Source organism: Haemaphysalis longicornis, unplaced genomic scaffold (assembly GCF_048455015.1).
Source record: "Haemaphysalis longicornis isolate Haplotype H1 unplaced genomic scaffold, Haemaphysalis longicornis Haplotype H1 scaffold_1, whole genome shotgun sequence".
NCBI lineage: Eukaryota > Metazoa > Arthropoda > Arachnida > Ixodida > Ixodidae > Haemaphysalis > Haemaphysalis longicornis.
In genome coordinates this window covers 411,965,754-411,978,125 of record NW_027526203.1, presented here as the reverse complement: position 1 = coordinate 411,978,125, position 12,372 = coordinate 411,965,754, and the positions used below count along the sequence as shown (strand labels likewise).

At 49.8% G+C, this 12,372-nt stretch overlaps 1 protein-coding gene across 2 annotated transcripts in view; it reads right to left on the bottom strand.

Annotated features, from left to right (window-relative positions):
* Positions 1-4,779: 4,779 nt before the first annotated feature.
* The window catches only part of Peb (zinc finger protein pebbled), a 46,713-nt gene continuing 39,120 nt past the window's right edge, over positions 4,780-12,372 (bottom strand). For both annotated transcript variants that reach the window (XM_077687002.1, XM_077687003.1), the window contains exon 4: positions 4,780-11,319. In XM_077687002.1, the coding sequence (XP_077543128.1) occupies positions 7,273-11,319 (4,047 nt within the window). In that variant the 3' untranslated portion in view covers positions 4,780-7,272. The remainder of the gene's footprint in view (positions 11,320-12,372) is intronic.

Genomic DNA, 12,372 nt, shown 5'->3' with positions numbered 1-12,372 from the left:
GCTTAGTCATCTGAACAAACCCTGACCCTTATACACATCGCAGTTGCATGTGCATGTATGAAAATGTGTGGAATTGAAAGCCTTAAATTTTTTGAAGTTCAGCAACATCACTTCCATACGAGTGAAAAGTGCAATGGTGAAGTTCAAATTACCATGTTACAGTTACATTATTTATACACGTGCAGTTCTAATATCTGTAAATTTAGAGAAATGTTTGTTAGGTATACCTCAATATAAGCTGCTCCCAATACCCCTGCAGAGGAGGGCAAATGGCATACATTTAGGCTTGGTACAAACCAAAACCAGTTTTTGTGACCTCGTAACAACCTCCAATTCACCACCGAATTGGAGGTTCACATATGCTAGCCCACCTCAAGATATGTTGCACAATATGGACCTTACTCAAACCTCAGCTGAAACTTGACCTTACTCCAATGCCCATAAATCTCAACTGTCTTTGCTAATCTCATGTTTCCTTTGAAGATGTAATGCACATAGTGCATGGGTAACACCTAGATACCCTATTTAGCATTGCATGGCGATACTGGGCCAGTTATCAGTAACAAAATAGCCAAATCCAATTTAGTTTTTCTGAGCACTCTAGGAACTTATATGGTCCGCTACACAACTGTTGTGTGTACTCACCTCAGCACAAACATCTTCAGTATTAATTTTACCATGAACATAATTTTATTGTTGCTGTGTTCAGCCTACACAGAAGCAATTTTGTGCCTTCAACAAAACACCAAATGTGGTACAGAAAGTGCAACAACTTAGAGCAAGACATTTCTGTTATTATGGGCCATTTGATTGGGATGTATTACTCTGCAAGACACAAACTTGCCAATTGCTATAGGTTCTTGGTTTCCTGCTCGATAACATCAGACTAATGGCAAAAACTATAAAATCAATTTTCTCTTCCTGTCAGAAGTGCAGAAATAATTAGTTTCCCATCTGAAATCAAATTCATCTACCTATTCTCCCGTTTTCCTTTCACTCAGCAGTATAGGTGAATGGATCTCTCACTGTCCCTCAATGCAACTGCGCCGAAACGCCCTGTACTAATGCTGGCGAAAAGTGATGCCGAGACATCGATTTCTGCTTCAAATGAATAGGTAAAAGTGCAGATTGTGATGACCGGTGTGCACATGCGCTCCCATGAACAAGCAAACAAGGCAAGCACACCACACGCACGCATATACATATATACCGTATTTTTGCGATTCTAAGCACCCTCCCCTACTTTTGGGGAAAAATTTAAAAAAAAATTTGAATGCGAATCTACGCACCCCCTTTCCCACAGAGTTTCTTAGTAAGAAACTCTATGCCCTTTCCTAAGCTATCATCGCAAGGTGGATTTCAGCCGCGTGGAAATGGGCCCCGAGGTGACGTTGTAGCCAAATCATTTATGAAGTTTTCAATTACAAATCACTTCAACAGAATAGAAGATGACCTGCTAGAGGATACTGAGAGCAGTGGGCCGTGGCCCATGCGGTACAATGGACTCAAACGGTAGCGAGGGTGACCGACTATCAGATGCAAGTATTGGATTCACTGTCTGTAGCTATTTTTCTTTTGAATGTTTGCCTAATAAAACATTATTCTTTGCGCCCGTCTCGTCGAGATATGGATGCGAAAACAAAATACCGTAATCAAGGTTTTTCGAATCTAAGCACCCCCCTCACTTTGGGAATCGCAAGCGTGAAAAAAATGGGATGCTTAGAATCGAGTAAATACGGTGTGTATACACAAATGCAATACCGCTCTCTAGTGCACCGTACTAAACCACATACAGCTTGAGGTGACTAGTTTAAAAATATTGTGGGAAAATACTGAAAAACTAAACACACTAAGAGGGCATGTTAGAATTGCTCCAGATTTTGCCATAAACTTTAAAGACTGCAAGGTAACTGTATCAGCATGGAAGAGTAGCCATGCTGATTTTGGACCCCACTTCAACTTCACCTACAACTGTAGTTTAGGACTTGTTGGGCGAGTTCATGCATCTAAAAAATATCTGCAAACTGCGCGAAATACATATTGCTAACCACAGAAAGAGCAGGACACAAGGACAGGCACTGCCCTCAGCGCCTGTCCTCCCCTCCTGCTTTCTCTGTGGTTGGCAATATTTCGCGCGGTTTATTTACAAGCATTGGTAAGATTCACCTACAACTCCAACCTCGCTTTATATCAAACTCCCCGCCTCACTCAGCAGGTTTCGGCCTCTCTCTGACTTCCCTCTTGAGGAGAGGTTTAGCTCCATTTACGGTCAATGCCGGCCTCACAGGGTCACCCATGCTGGCTGACCTCACAGGGGCACCCTGCCACGCCAGTGGCACATGTGATCACTGAGCACACTGCATCTGGAAACCAGCAAACACACCAGGAACTGGGTGAACACTTTTATTGCCAAACAAACAGACTTACACGTGTCGTCCATAAAATCAAATGTTGCCAGCACAGCTAGCACCAGTTACAAATGTCTAAAAATTATACAGCATGTACTCTTGTAAAGATAAGCATTATATATACGCTTTTAACAAAGAAAAGGTGAAGCCACTAACAGCAGCAGCAGTTGCTGACAATGAGCAGACTGCCCAAGTGCGACTAGTTTTGCAGTGTACAACCGCACAATGAAATTCATGGGCACCAAAGAGCAAGGCAAGAAGGCACACAAAAGTGCCACAAGTAAGCCACAGTCCACAACGCGCACACATCCGTAAAACCAGCTGGGCAAGGGAGCAAGTATGCACAGGCACGTCTTGTACACTCATTTCCAAATGAGCTGAGGTGTCATGGCAAAGCCCTGACAAAAAATATCAGTCTAAGTACAGCTTAAAGGGACACTGAAGATAGTTGCCTGGGCTGTGCAGCCCTTGCTGAGAGTTTTTAGAGCACCAACGGTTACTGCAACACCCCTGGCCAATTCAATCCACCACTTTATATTAAAAAATAAAAAAAAAAGGACACCACTGCATGAACTGCAGTCCATTAAAAACGAATTATCTTTTTCGAACATAAAAAAGCTTTCAGAACAGTGGCGATATCTTATTCGGTACATTAAATAACGCACAACAGAAGTTTCAAAATGAATAATACACGTTTAAAATATTAAGTTTGAAAAAATAGTCAATTAAATGATTAAACAAGCACTAAAGGTGGGGCTACAGTGGGATGCAAAGTATGGGGGACAACTGCATGGTTTTGCTCATAAACTCAAACAGACCAACTTTTACAGCCCCTGTTCAACGGTAATGTGTAGAGAGTTCTGAAAGTCTTTGAGCACTTGTCATTTTAAATTAATAAAAAGAAGCATGGATTCTTCTACCAATCTAAAGACACCACTTATGTACTTGTCCTGTGTACTCTGTGCCTTTACTTTGGCCTCTCTCTAGCACTTTTCATTCTATTCGTTTTAATTGAAATGTGCACCTCAGCCAAATTCAAGTTTTGTTGTTAATAGCCTTAATGCCAATTTTGTGAAGCCAACTGCGTTATGCTTGTCTGATGGGATGAAACTATAGTGCGGCCAAATTTTACTGCACCATTGAACTGGTACATGAACTAAACTGACATTTAAAAATTATAATTTTACGATAACCATCTGCCCAGAATCAGGACTAGGTTGACCCATTGGTCCTTTTATCCGCATTATAAAGGGGCCACCAGACACTTTTTCAAAGGGGGCTTGCCAGACTTTCGAAAGCAACAATTTTTAGGGGGTAGGACAAGTTTGGGGTAGGTATTAAACTAGATACTTCGGCTCAAAAGGTGGGCGGGTGACATTTCGGGAGGGGGCGTTCTCTCCAAACTGAAAGGTAAAAGTGTGTTTAATCTACATGAACTGTGAATGAGCAACCATGAAGTTGATATTAACCACTAAATATTTTTGCCATGAATCTTTCACGGACCGATTGCATCATGCCACAATAAAAACTGACATAACTTTACAGCTGTAGCTAGAAAGGTGGCTCTAAGCAGTGTCGGTACTATCTCTTTTTCCAAGTAGCAAAATAAAAAATTACACAAAGCACACTGTGCTGGGCATATTTAGGCGGTCACACTCGCCATTCGTCGCCAGGTAAAAAGCAGCAAAATGTTGTCCGCTCTTGTGTGTATGCATAGCTTGCCGCCCTCTATTTAGCACCCCATGTAGCAGCACTTTGGTGTTGTGTGTGTACTGGCCTGTTTGGAGAGCACATCTATTACTGCCCTCTAAGGCATGTGGCCATTAGGGCGGGTAAATAAAATGAAATTTAAAAGAGGTGGCCTGATGACGCCGCAGAAGGTGCCATCAGATGTCACCGGCCCTGCACTTCCCTTACTGAGCTCACCAACATGTGTGCCCCATCCTTGCACACAACAGTAGAAGTAACCCGCTGCGGTGGCTCAGTGGCTAAGGCGTTGCGCTGCTGAGCATGAGGTCGCGAGTTTGATTTCCGGCCGCGGTGGCCGCTTTTCTGATGGAGGCGAAAAGCAAAAATGCCCGTGTGTTCGAGATTTCGGCGCACGTTAAAGATCTCCAGGTAGTCAAAATTAGTAAGGAGCCCTCCACTACGGCGCGCCTCAAATCGCCTGTGTAGCGTCGGCGCGTTAAACCCTCACAATCAATCAACAGTAGAAATAGTATTAATTACGCTGGCTCATCATAGTTGTGTAGTGAAGATTGATTGATTGTAGGGTATAATGCGCCGACGCAGTGCAGGCGATGAGGCGCGCCGTAGTGGAGGGCTCCGTATTAATTTTGACCACCTGGGGATCTTTAACGTGCGTCGAAATCTCATACACACGGGAGTTTTTGCTCTTCACCTCCATCAGAAAAGCGGCCGCTGCGGCCGAGAATCGAACCCGCGTTCTCGTGCTCAGCAGCGCAATGCCTTAGCCACTGAGCCACCGCGGCGGGTAGTTGTGTAGTGAAGAGCTTATGCAGAAGTTGACAAAACAAATTTGAAGGGCAGTGCTTGGCACTGTTCATGCATGCCTGTCCTTTTGTAGGGAAGCTGATTTAGCCCCCGTTAAGATATTGGCAATTTAGGGGCTAGGAATGCTGAAATAAAGCAGTATTAGACAGATGGTTAGATGCGAGCTTCTCAAAGCCAGCAAGGCAATGGTCAGAGAAGTGTAGCCATAAATCAGTGGGCTAATGTATCAGGTGAAAGGAGTTACAATCCTGTTTTTTTTTTTTTTAATGGAGCATGTGATTTTCGCTCTGAGAGGCGAGTTTACGCTGTAGATTTATATGAATGTAAAGTTTTCCAGATATAAAATGTTATATTAGCCTATAAACCATTTACGGAGCTATGCACAAGACATTCTGTATAAGCACAGTGCAGGAAAGTGGCATGAATGGTTTATTCACCCCCCCCCCCCCCCCCGTCTCCCCCCTGCAAGCATAGCACAGCAAAGATTACATACACGTCTACATGAATGCAGTGTCATTACCTGACTATGCTTACACTACACGAAATGAGGCCCACAATGCAGTATGAAATAACATTTTCACCCATTTACTTCAGTGTCCCTTTAAAATCGATAAAATTAACTTAAATTTTGGAGTCCTCTCGTAATTTCCCACAGCACATATAAAAATGAGTCACACGGTGACCATGTTAAGTACTATGCACCTAAGAAGACAGGTAAAGGCCCAGTGCGATGTTCCACAAGTTGCGACTAAAACGTATGCCAGATTTAAAATGGGAAACAGCTCACATAACGCAATGCTAAAACAAACTGAACACTGAAGTGATCTTGGTGCTGCATACTTTGTTCATGCTGAATCTTTCATAATTTGTTCAACGTGTGCAGCAACTTGTGGTACTGTTGATGCACTAACCAAGGGCAGACCTCCCCTTCTTCAGCGATTAAAACTACAGTACAGTACCAAGCTTTGTACGGCCTTGTGTGGAAGCAAAAGGGCAGCAGAACACAATGAAAGCACCCTTACAATGCTTGTACAAGGCGCAGGCAATGAATGGACAGTGGAGAGCCAGCGGGCAGGCCCGCAGGCATTGTCCGTGCACTCTGTTGTGCTCGAAAGGCATCTGGCGGCAAGGCTCTAGACAGGCTGGTGTTCCCAAAGGGGATACTTGGACGGTGCTGGTGTACACACGAACAGCAACAGTAGGAAGCAAGTGCACTTGGGTGCAAAGCACAGCGCGTAACAGTAGGTAAAAGGCAAAGGAACTCTGCTGAAGGCACCAACAGAACGCAGCAGCAAAAAGGCACTAAGCATGTAGCGAGTGAGTTTGCATAGCGACAAGCAAACAAGGCAGCCATGTGTTATACAACCCTACAGCACTGTATGGGTGTGCACTTCTGTATAGGAGGGTGCGTATAAATTACACACATTAAAAATACACAATACTCGCCCTAAAATATGGAATGTGGGCCCTATATCTACTTTCTACAGTATCAGGCGCTTTGGGATAAGCACTGCAAGGTTCCCAGCCACAGTGGCTTGGTGCTGGTCCTGAGCTTTGACTGCATCAATAAGGAATGTAGTTGATATGTCTGCCGTCTCTACCCTGCAGTCAAAGTAACTTTGATGGTGCATAAAACGTGTAAATTGGTCCCACTCGCCAATGATATGGCCAAGGCCTGTGCTGACGGCAGCAGCCCCTACGTCCAAGGCATGCACGGCAAAATAGAAATCTTGCAGCTCAGAAGCCTCTGGTTGGTTATTGTACTAGTGTTTCACTACAAATCAGTGTGGAATGATTCTTGATTGTGTTTGCTCTTTGCTTTAAAAACAAAGAACTGCTTATACAAGCTATATTGCTTTTGTAACCTGTCTCTTTCCATTGCTTCTAAAATCACAGAGGGTGCAAATATATACATGTCGTGCGACAGGTGCATAAGACAATGCTTGTAAAGCGTCGCCTCACATTCACATTAAAAACCACAAATAAAACAAAAGCAAAGAAACCTACGTGTGTTTCTTTGCAGCCTGAAATACTTCGCTTGGCGCAATAACTTATTCCACTAAAATCAGCCAGACACTCGACGCTACTATTTGACGTCCTTTAGCAGCAGGCTGTCAACTTTAAACCTAACCGGAATAAAATGCGAAAGCAACTTGTGTATTGAGCAGTAAAAATGACTTGCATGATCAATCGGGTCATGAGCCTATACAGATTTACAATTTCTCGAAAATGCCCTGCCCGTCGAAGAGCAGAACATCCTTGGTAACATATTGCTTTGCAGAGCAAGCAGAAATCAACACGTCGTTCCTTGCCAGAAACTAGACACAAGTTGGGAATTAAGTTCCCGGGATCAGACCTCCTTCACCCCCAGCAGCCTCGCTGCAGAGTCGGCGGGGCTCATTAGCATTTCGTCAATGATCTTAGAGTCCTGGATTCCCAAGAGGTTTTGAATGAGATCACCATTGCCGCAGTCGCGGGCGCTCTTGGCTTCTGGACCACAGGCCTCTGTTGCGTCGGCGGAGTTCTTTTTCTTGATGAGGAGCACTTTTTTCGAGGAATGTTTGTGGTTGGACTCGTCCGACTCCTGCAGCTCTTCCTCCTCCTCCTCTTCCTCTTCCTCCTCCGAGCTTTCAGCCAGCTCGGGCAAGGGCAGGCCATGGTGTTTGCGCTTGTGCCGGGCCACACTGTTTTTGGAGGGGAGCTTCTGCTGGCAGATGTCGCAGGCAAAGGTGTCGCCCATGTGGCAGCTGAGCACGTGCTTCTTGAGCCCATCAGTGGACATGTACCGGCGCAGGCAGAAGGCACAGGCGACCCGCCGCAGCGCGTAGTCCTCGCTGGGGGGGCCGTCACTGCGCATGTGGGCCGCCACCACCTCGTGCTCCTCATCAATAGGCAGTGGGAGGCCGGCGTGCTCGGAGCGCAGGTGGGCCAGGCACTCGGGGCGCTGCACGAAGGCCCGCTCACACAGGTGGCAGTGGTAGGGCACCTCGATGAGCTGCCCCACGTGGCTCTCCACCTCGGCCGCGCTGCTGAACACCGCCTCGCAGCAGGGGCAGTGCAGCCGCTCGGGGCACTGGCGGGGGTCCTCGCTGCCGTTGTCGGAGCTGCCCTCGCCCGCGTCGTCCATGGCGTCCAGGGAGTCATCGTTGTGGGGCTCCTCGCTGTCGGCCTCGGCTGGCATGCGGGCACTCTTGTCCGCCCCATTGCGCGACCAGTGCTTGATGTAGTAGTGCTTGCGCAGGTTGCCTCGAGTCGAAAATGTGCTGCTGGGGCAGACATTGCACTTGAAGGGGCGCTCAGGCACGCAGCGTGTCAAGATGTCCCCGTGGTGGCCGTGCTTACGCACATAGTGTCGCTCACAGTTGGACTTGGTGGTGAACCAAATGGGGCAACGCTCACACTTGAATGGCTTTTGACCAGTGTGCGTCAGGATGTGCCGTCGCAGTGAGCTGGTCCACGGGAACTTGCGAGAACAATAAGGGCAAGCAACACTATTGGGCGAGTCCGTGTAGGAGCTGCGCTTCTTCTCCCGCTGCTCCCCACCATCACTCTCACTGCACTCCCCAGTGGCTGCTTCTGTGGTCTCCTCAGGCAAACCCTTTTCATCCTGTAGGTACTGCTGGAACACTTGTGAATTGGCTGTGTGGATCACTGATGAAACACTGGCCAGGTCAGCCGAGCCTTCGTCACTGCCATTCTCAACAGTCCGGCTGGACAAGTCCTCCACATCCTTGTGGTCATCTTTGGATTCAGCTTTTGCTGGCTCCTCTTGGCGGGCAGAAGGTGGCGTGCTCCCAGCAGCATCTACTGCTTTGTTGGCTTTGCTGCTTAGAACAACTCTGAGAGCGGTACGAGTTTCGTCAGATAATGTCGACGAAAAAGGCTTAGAAGAACCAGGACTGCTCATAGTGGGAATGAAGTTACGACTTCGTGTGGGCCTTGCATATTCCGGGTGCTTTCTCTTGATGTGCCTCTCCATATTTGATTTTAAAGTAAACCCTGCCGAGCAGTAAACACAACTAAACGACCTCTGGTTCTTTGGTGAGAGCTTTTCATTGACCATCTTAAAGGTCATCTTGTAGATGTCGTCACTCGCACTCGACGACTCCAGTATTGTAGGGGTTCGAACTGAAGGCAAGCCATTGACGGGTGGACGTCCCAACGGGGGCGTCTTAGCAGGCAACTGGCCCTTTGGGGTGGAGTGCAGTGGCTGACTCGGAGGCGGCGGAGGTGGCGGCGGTAGGGCACAGGGACTAGCAGGGCGGGTGTCCTGGGGTGGTTCGGGGCTGCTGGAGGTTCTCCAGCTCAGATCTATGGCGTGTACGGCCAGGTCCAGCGGCTCCTCCTGTGGTGGAGGCAGCTGAGATAGGGACATGAGGCTCTTGGCGGCAATGACCTGCTCGTCATTGTTATTGGCGTCACTCTCACCTGTAGCTCCCTCTCGAACTGGCTTGAGAGTCAAATTGAGCGGCTCGGCCACGTCTGGAGGCGCTTTGGCTTCGGGGGGACCCGGTGAGGACAGGTTGAGGGCCTGGTCCCTCGAGGGCTGCTCGGGTTCCTCAGGAAGCTGGCCGGGCGGGGCTGCGGCCACCACGTGGGTGGGAGGCGTCTTCTGGGGACTGTCGTCCAGGCTGCCCGCGGTGAGGTCCTCCGAGGAATCGCTGAGCGCCAGTGGCTTAGCAGCCACAACCTGCGCCAGCCGGTCGCGCATGTCAGGGTGCTGTTTGAGGGCGTGCCGAATGCAGTTGTTCTTTGTGGAGAAGCCGAGCTTGCAAATGTTGCAGCAAAATGGCTTCCGGCTGCAGCTGTTATGGAGTGAGCGCAAGTGGTGGCGCAGTACTCGGTTAAACTTGAAATCCACACTGCAGTACTTGCACACTGTCTCCAGGCTGCCCACTTCTGGAGTCAGGGCTTCGGCGGTTGCGCTTCGTTCAGCCATGTGTGGGTTGTACTGCATGGCTCCCCGCACTTCCCCCTTGGTGAGCTTCTTGTGCCTCTTGCGCACGTGCCGCTCACAGTTGGCCTTGGTAGTGAAGGCGTACTTGCAAATTGCACACTGAAACGGCCGCTCTCCGTTATGGGTCCGCAAATGTCGGATAAGAGTGCTCTTGTCCATGCTTGTATAGGAGCAAACATTGCAGGCGTAAGGCGTGGTCCCGTGCGAATGAAGCTGGCCATGCTTGCGCAACAGACCCAGGCTCGAAAAGGACATGTGGCACAACTTGCAGGCAAACTGCGGCTCCTCCTCCGCATTGGACTCGTCACGGGTGCCTTCTTCGGGCTTGCCACCATCGGGGCTAGCAGAGTCGGCCTCGAGGGGTGAACCAGGTCGTGGGGAGGCTCCGCTCTGACCTGGCGAAGTTGCTGCCAGTGGGGCCTTGGAAGTGACCGATATGATAGACTGAATGTCGGCAAAGTCGTGGCCCGCCTCCTTGTCCGGCCTTGGGGCGGCCCCGTTGAAGTAGGTGTAGCTCTCGAAGTGTTCCTCCCGGCTGTGGGGCGCGTCGTCGAGGGGGGTGCTGGAGGAGCGCGTTTGCAGTTCGAGCAGGGCGAGGAAGTCCTCCTTGGTGCATGCGGGGGCCCCCCCGCACTGCTCGGCGCGCCGGTGCTTGAGCTGGTGGGCCTCCAGGAAGCGGGGGCTGGGGAAGTCGCAGCTGCAGCTGGGGCAGAAGGTGCCCCGGCCGTGGGCCTGGGCGTGCAAGCGCAGGGCACTGCCGCAGGGGAAGGCGCGCTTGCACAGGTTGCACTCAAAGGTGTGGAAGGCACTGCTGGGCCGGCGGGCCGTGCTCTCGCACAGCGCCTTGGCGATGAGCGAGAACTTGCCCGTGGAGAAGTCGACAAAGGTGAGGTCGTGGAAGCCTGGGCCCTGGGGCGCCGCCTCGGGGGGCCCGCAGCGGTGGTCCAGGTAGGCTGCGTAGCTGGCCGTCACCTGGCAGCACTGGGTGCACTGGATGGGGTCGTGCGGGTGGGTGGCCATGTGGCTGGCCAGGCCCGCCCGGCACAGGAAGGCCTTGCCGCACACGGGGCACGAGGCCGCCTGCTCGGGGGGAAGCGGCGACAGCGGGGGCGTATCCACCTCGGCGGGGGGCCGCTTGAGGCCCCGCCGGGGGCCCGTCTCGGGGGGCGAGGCGTCCTCGGGGCCCGCGTGCGTGCGCATGTGCCGGTGCATGTTGCCGTTGGTGGTGAAGGCCATGTGGCAGACGGCACACTTGAAGGGCCGCTCGCCCGAGTGCACCAGCATGTGCCGGTCCAGGGAGCTGGCCGAGCTCAGCGTCTTGCCGCACAGCCGGCACGTGTGTGAGTGGTCCGTCGGGTTGTGCTGCCGGATGTGCAGGGTCAGAGCGTGCGATGAGCCCAGCACGTCCTCGCACACGGGGCACACGTGGGGGCCGTCAACCTGGGACACAGCACAACACAACACACTCCATCACACACTGCCAGCTAACAGCAATTCTCGTGGGATTCACCACGAGATCACAAGGAAACCCCACTGACAAAGCTTTAGGCTCGACTGAGGGCTCAGTAACTTAGTCTACCGGTATGCAAACTTGAACATTTTGTTGCTTACTTCTTCCTGACCCCGTCTATACCCCAAATTGCGTGTGATCAATGCATGTTCACTGAGAAGCTTTCATGCTGCACAGTGAATGCTACATTGTTCTTAACGATCCACCCGCTGAACACATCTATCGCACCGTGACATTGCCCAGAAACCCACTGAACAAAAGTGACAATGGGTGTTGGGGCCTTGGAAAGGCATTTCCATCCACCACCTGGACAAGTGGAACCACAGGGTTATTAACGCCTATTGTCACATTTTTTCAGTGGGCCACCACACAATGTCCCAGTGAGATTGACGTGTTCAATAGGTGGATTGTTGAGAACCACGTAGCATCCACTTTGCTGCACACAGCCTGTGAAGTGAACTGTGCCACTTTGTCAGCAAGTAGTTTTATTTTTGTGCGATTAATTTTTTTCTTCTTGCAAGTAGTAGTTGTTCAAGCAAGTAAATAGCAAAAATAAAATGGTAAGTGTTATCATTATGCCATCACTGCTACATAAGGCACTTGTACCAAAATGCTGGAATTCATAGTTCAAGGTAGCCTGCAGTGGATTTCGTTACAAGAATATCCCAGTAGCCACCTGTAATAGGATGCTGCACAGCTCCTCCACAAGACTACTGCTGTCATACTTGGACAGAAGGGTTATTAGACCATGTTCATGAGCTGCATTCTCTCTGGCTCCCACCTCAAACGAGTAACACTGAGCAGGCACAGAGACCCCCCATCAAGCTGTGGCATCTCTGTTACGGCGAAACTGCTCCAATGAAATTTCAAGCTACACGTTTTGTCGAAGGCCTATCGCATTTAACTTTCTCAGCACTTATTTGCGGCATTTATACAGCTGAAAAGCAGCAATGAATGTCCACGGACATTTTTCTTCTTACTTT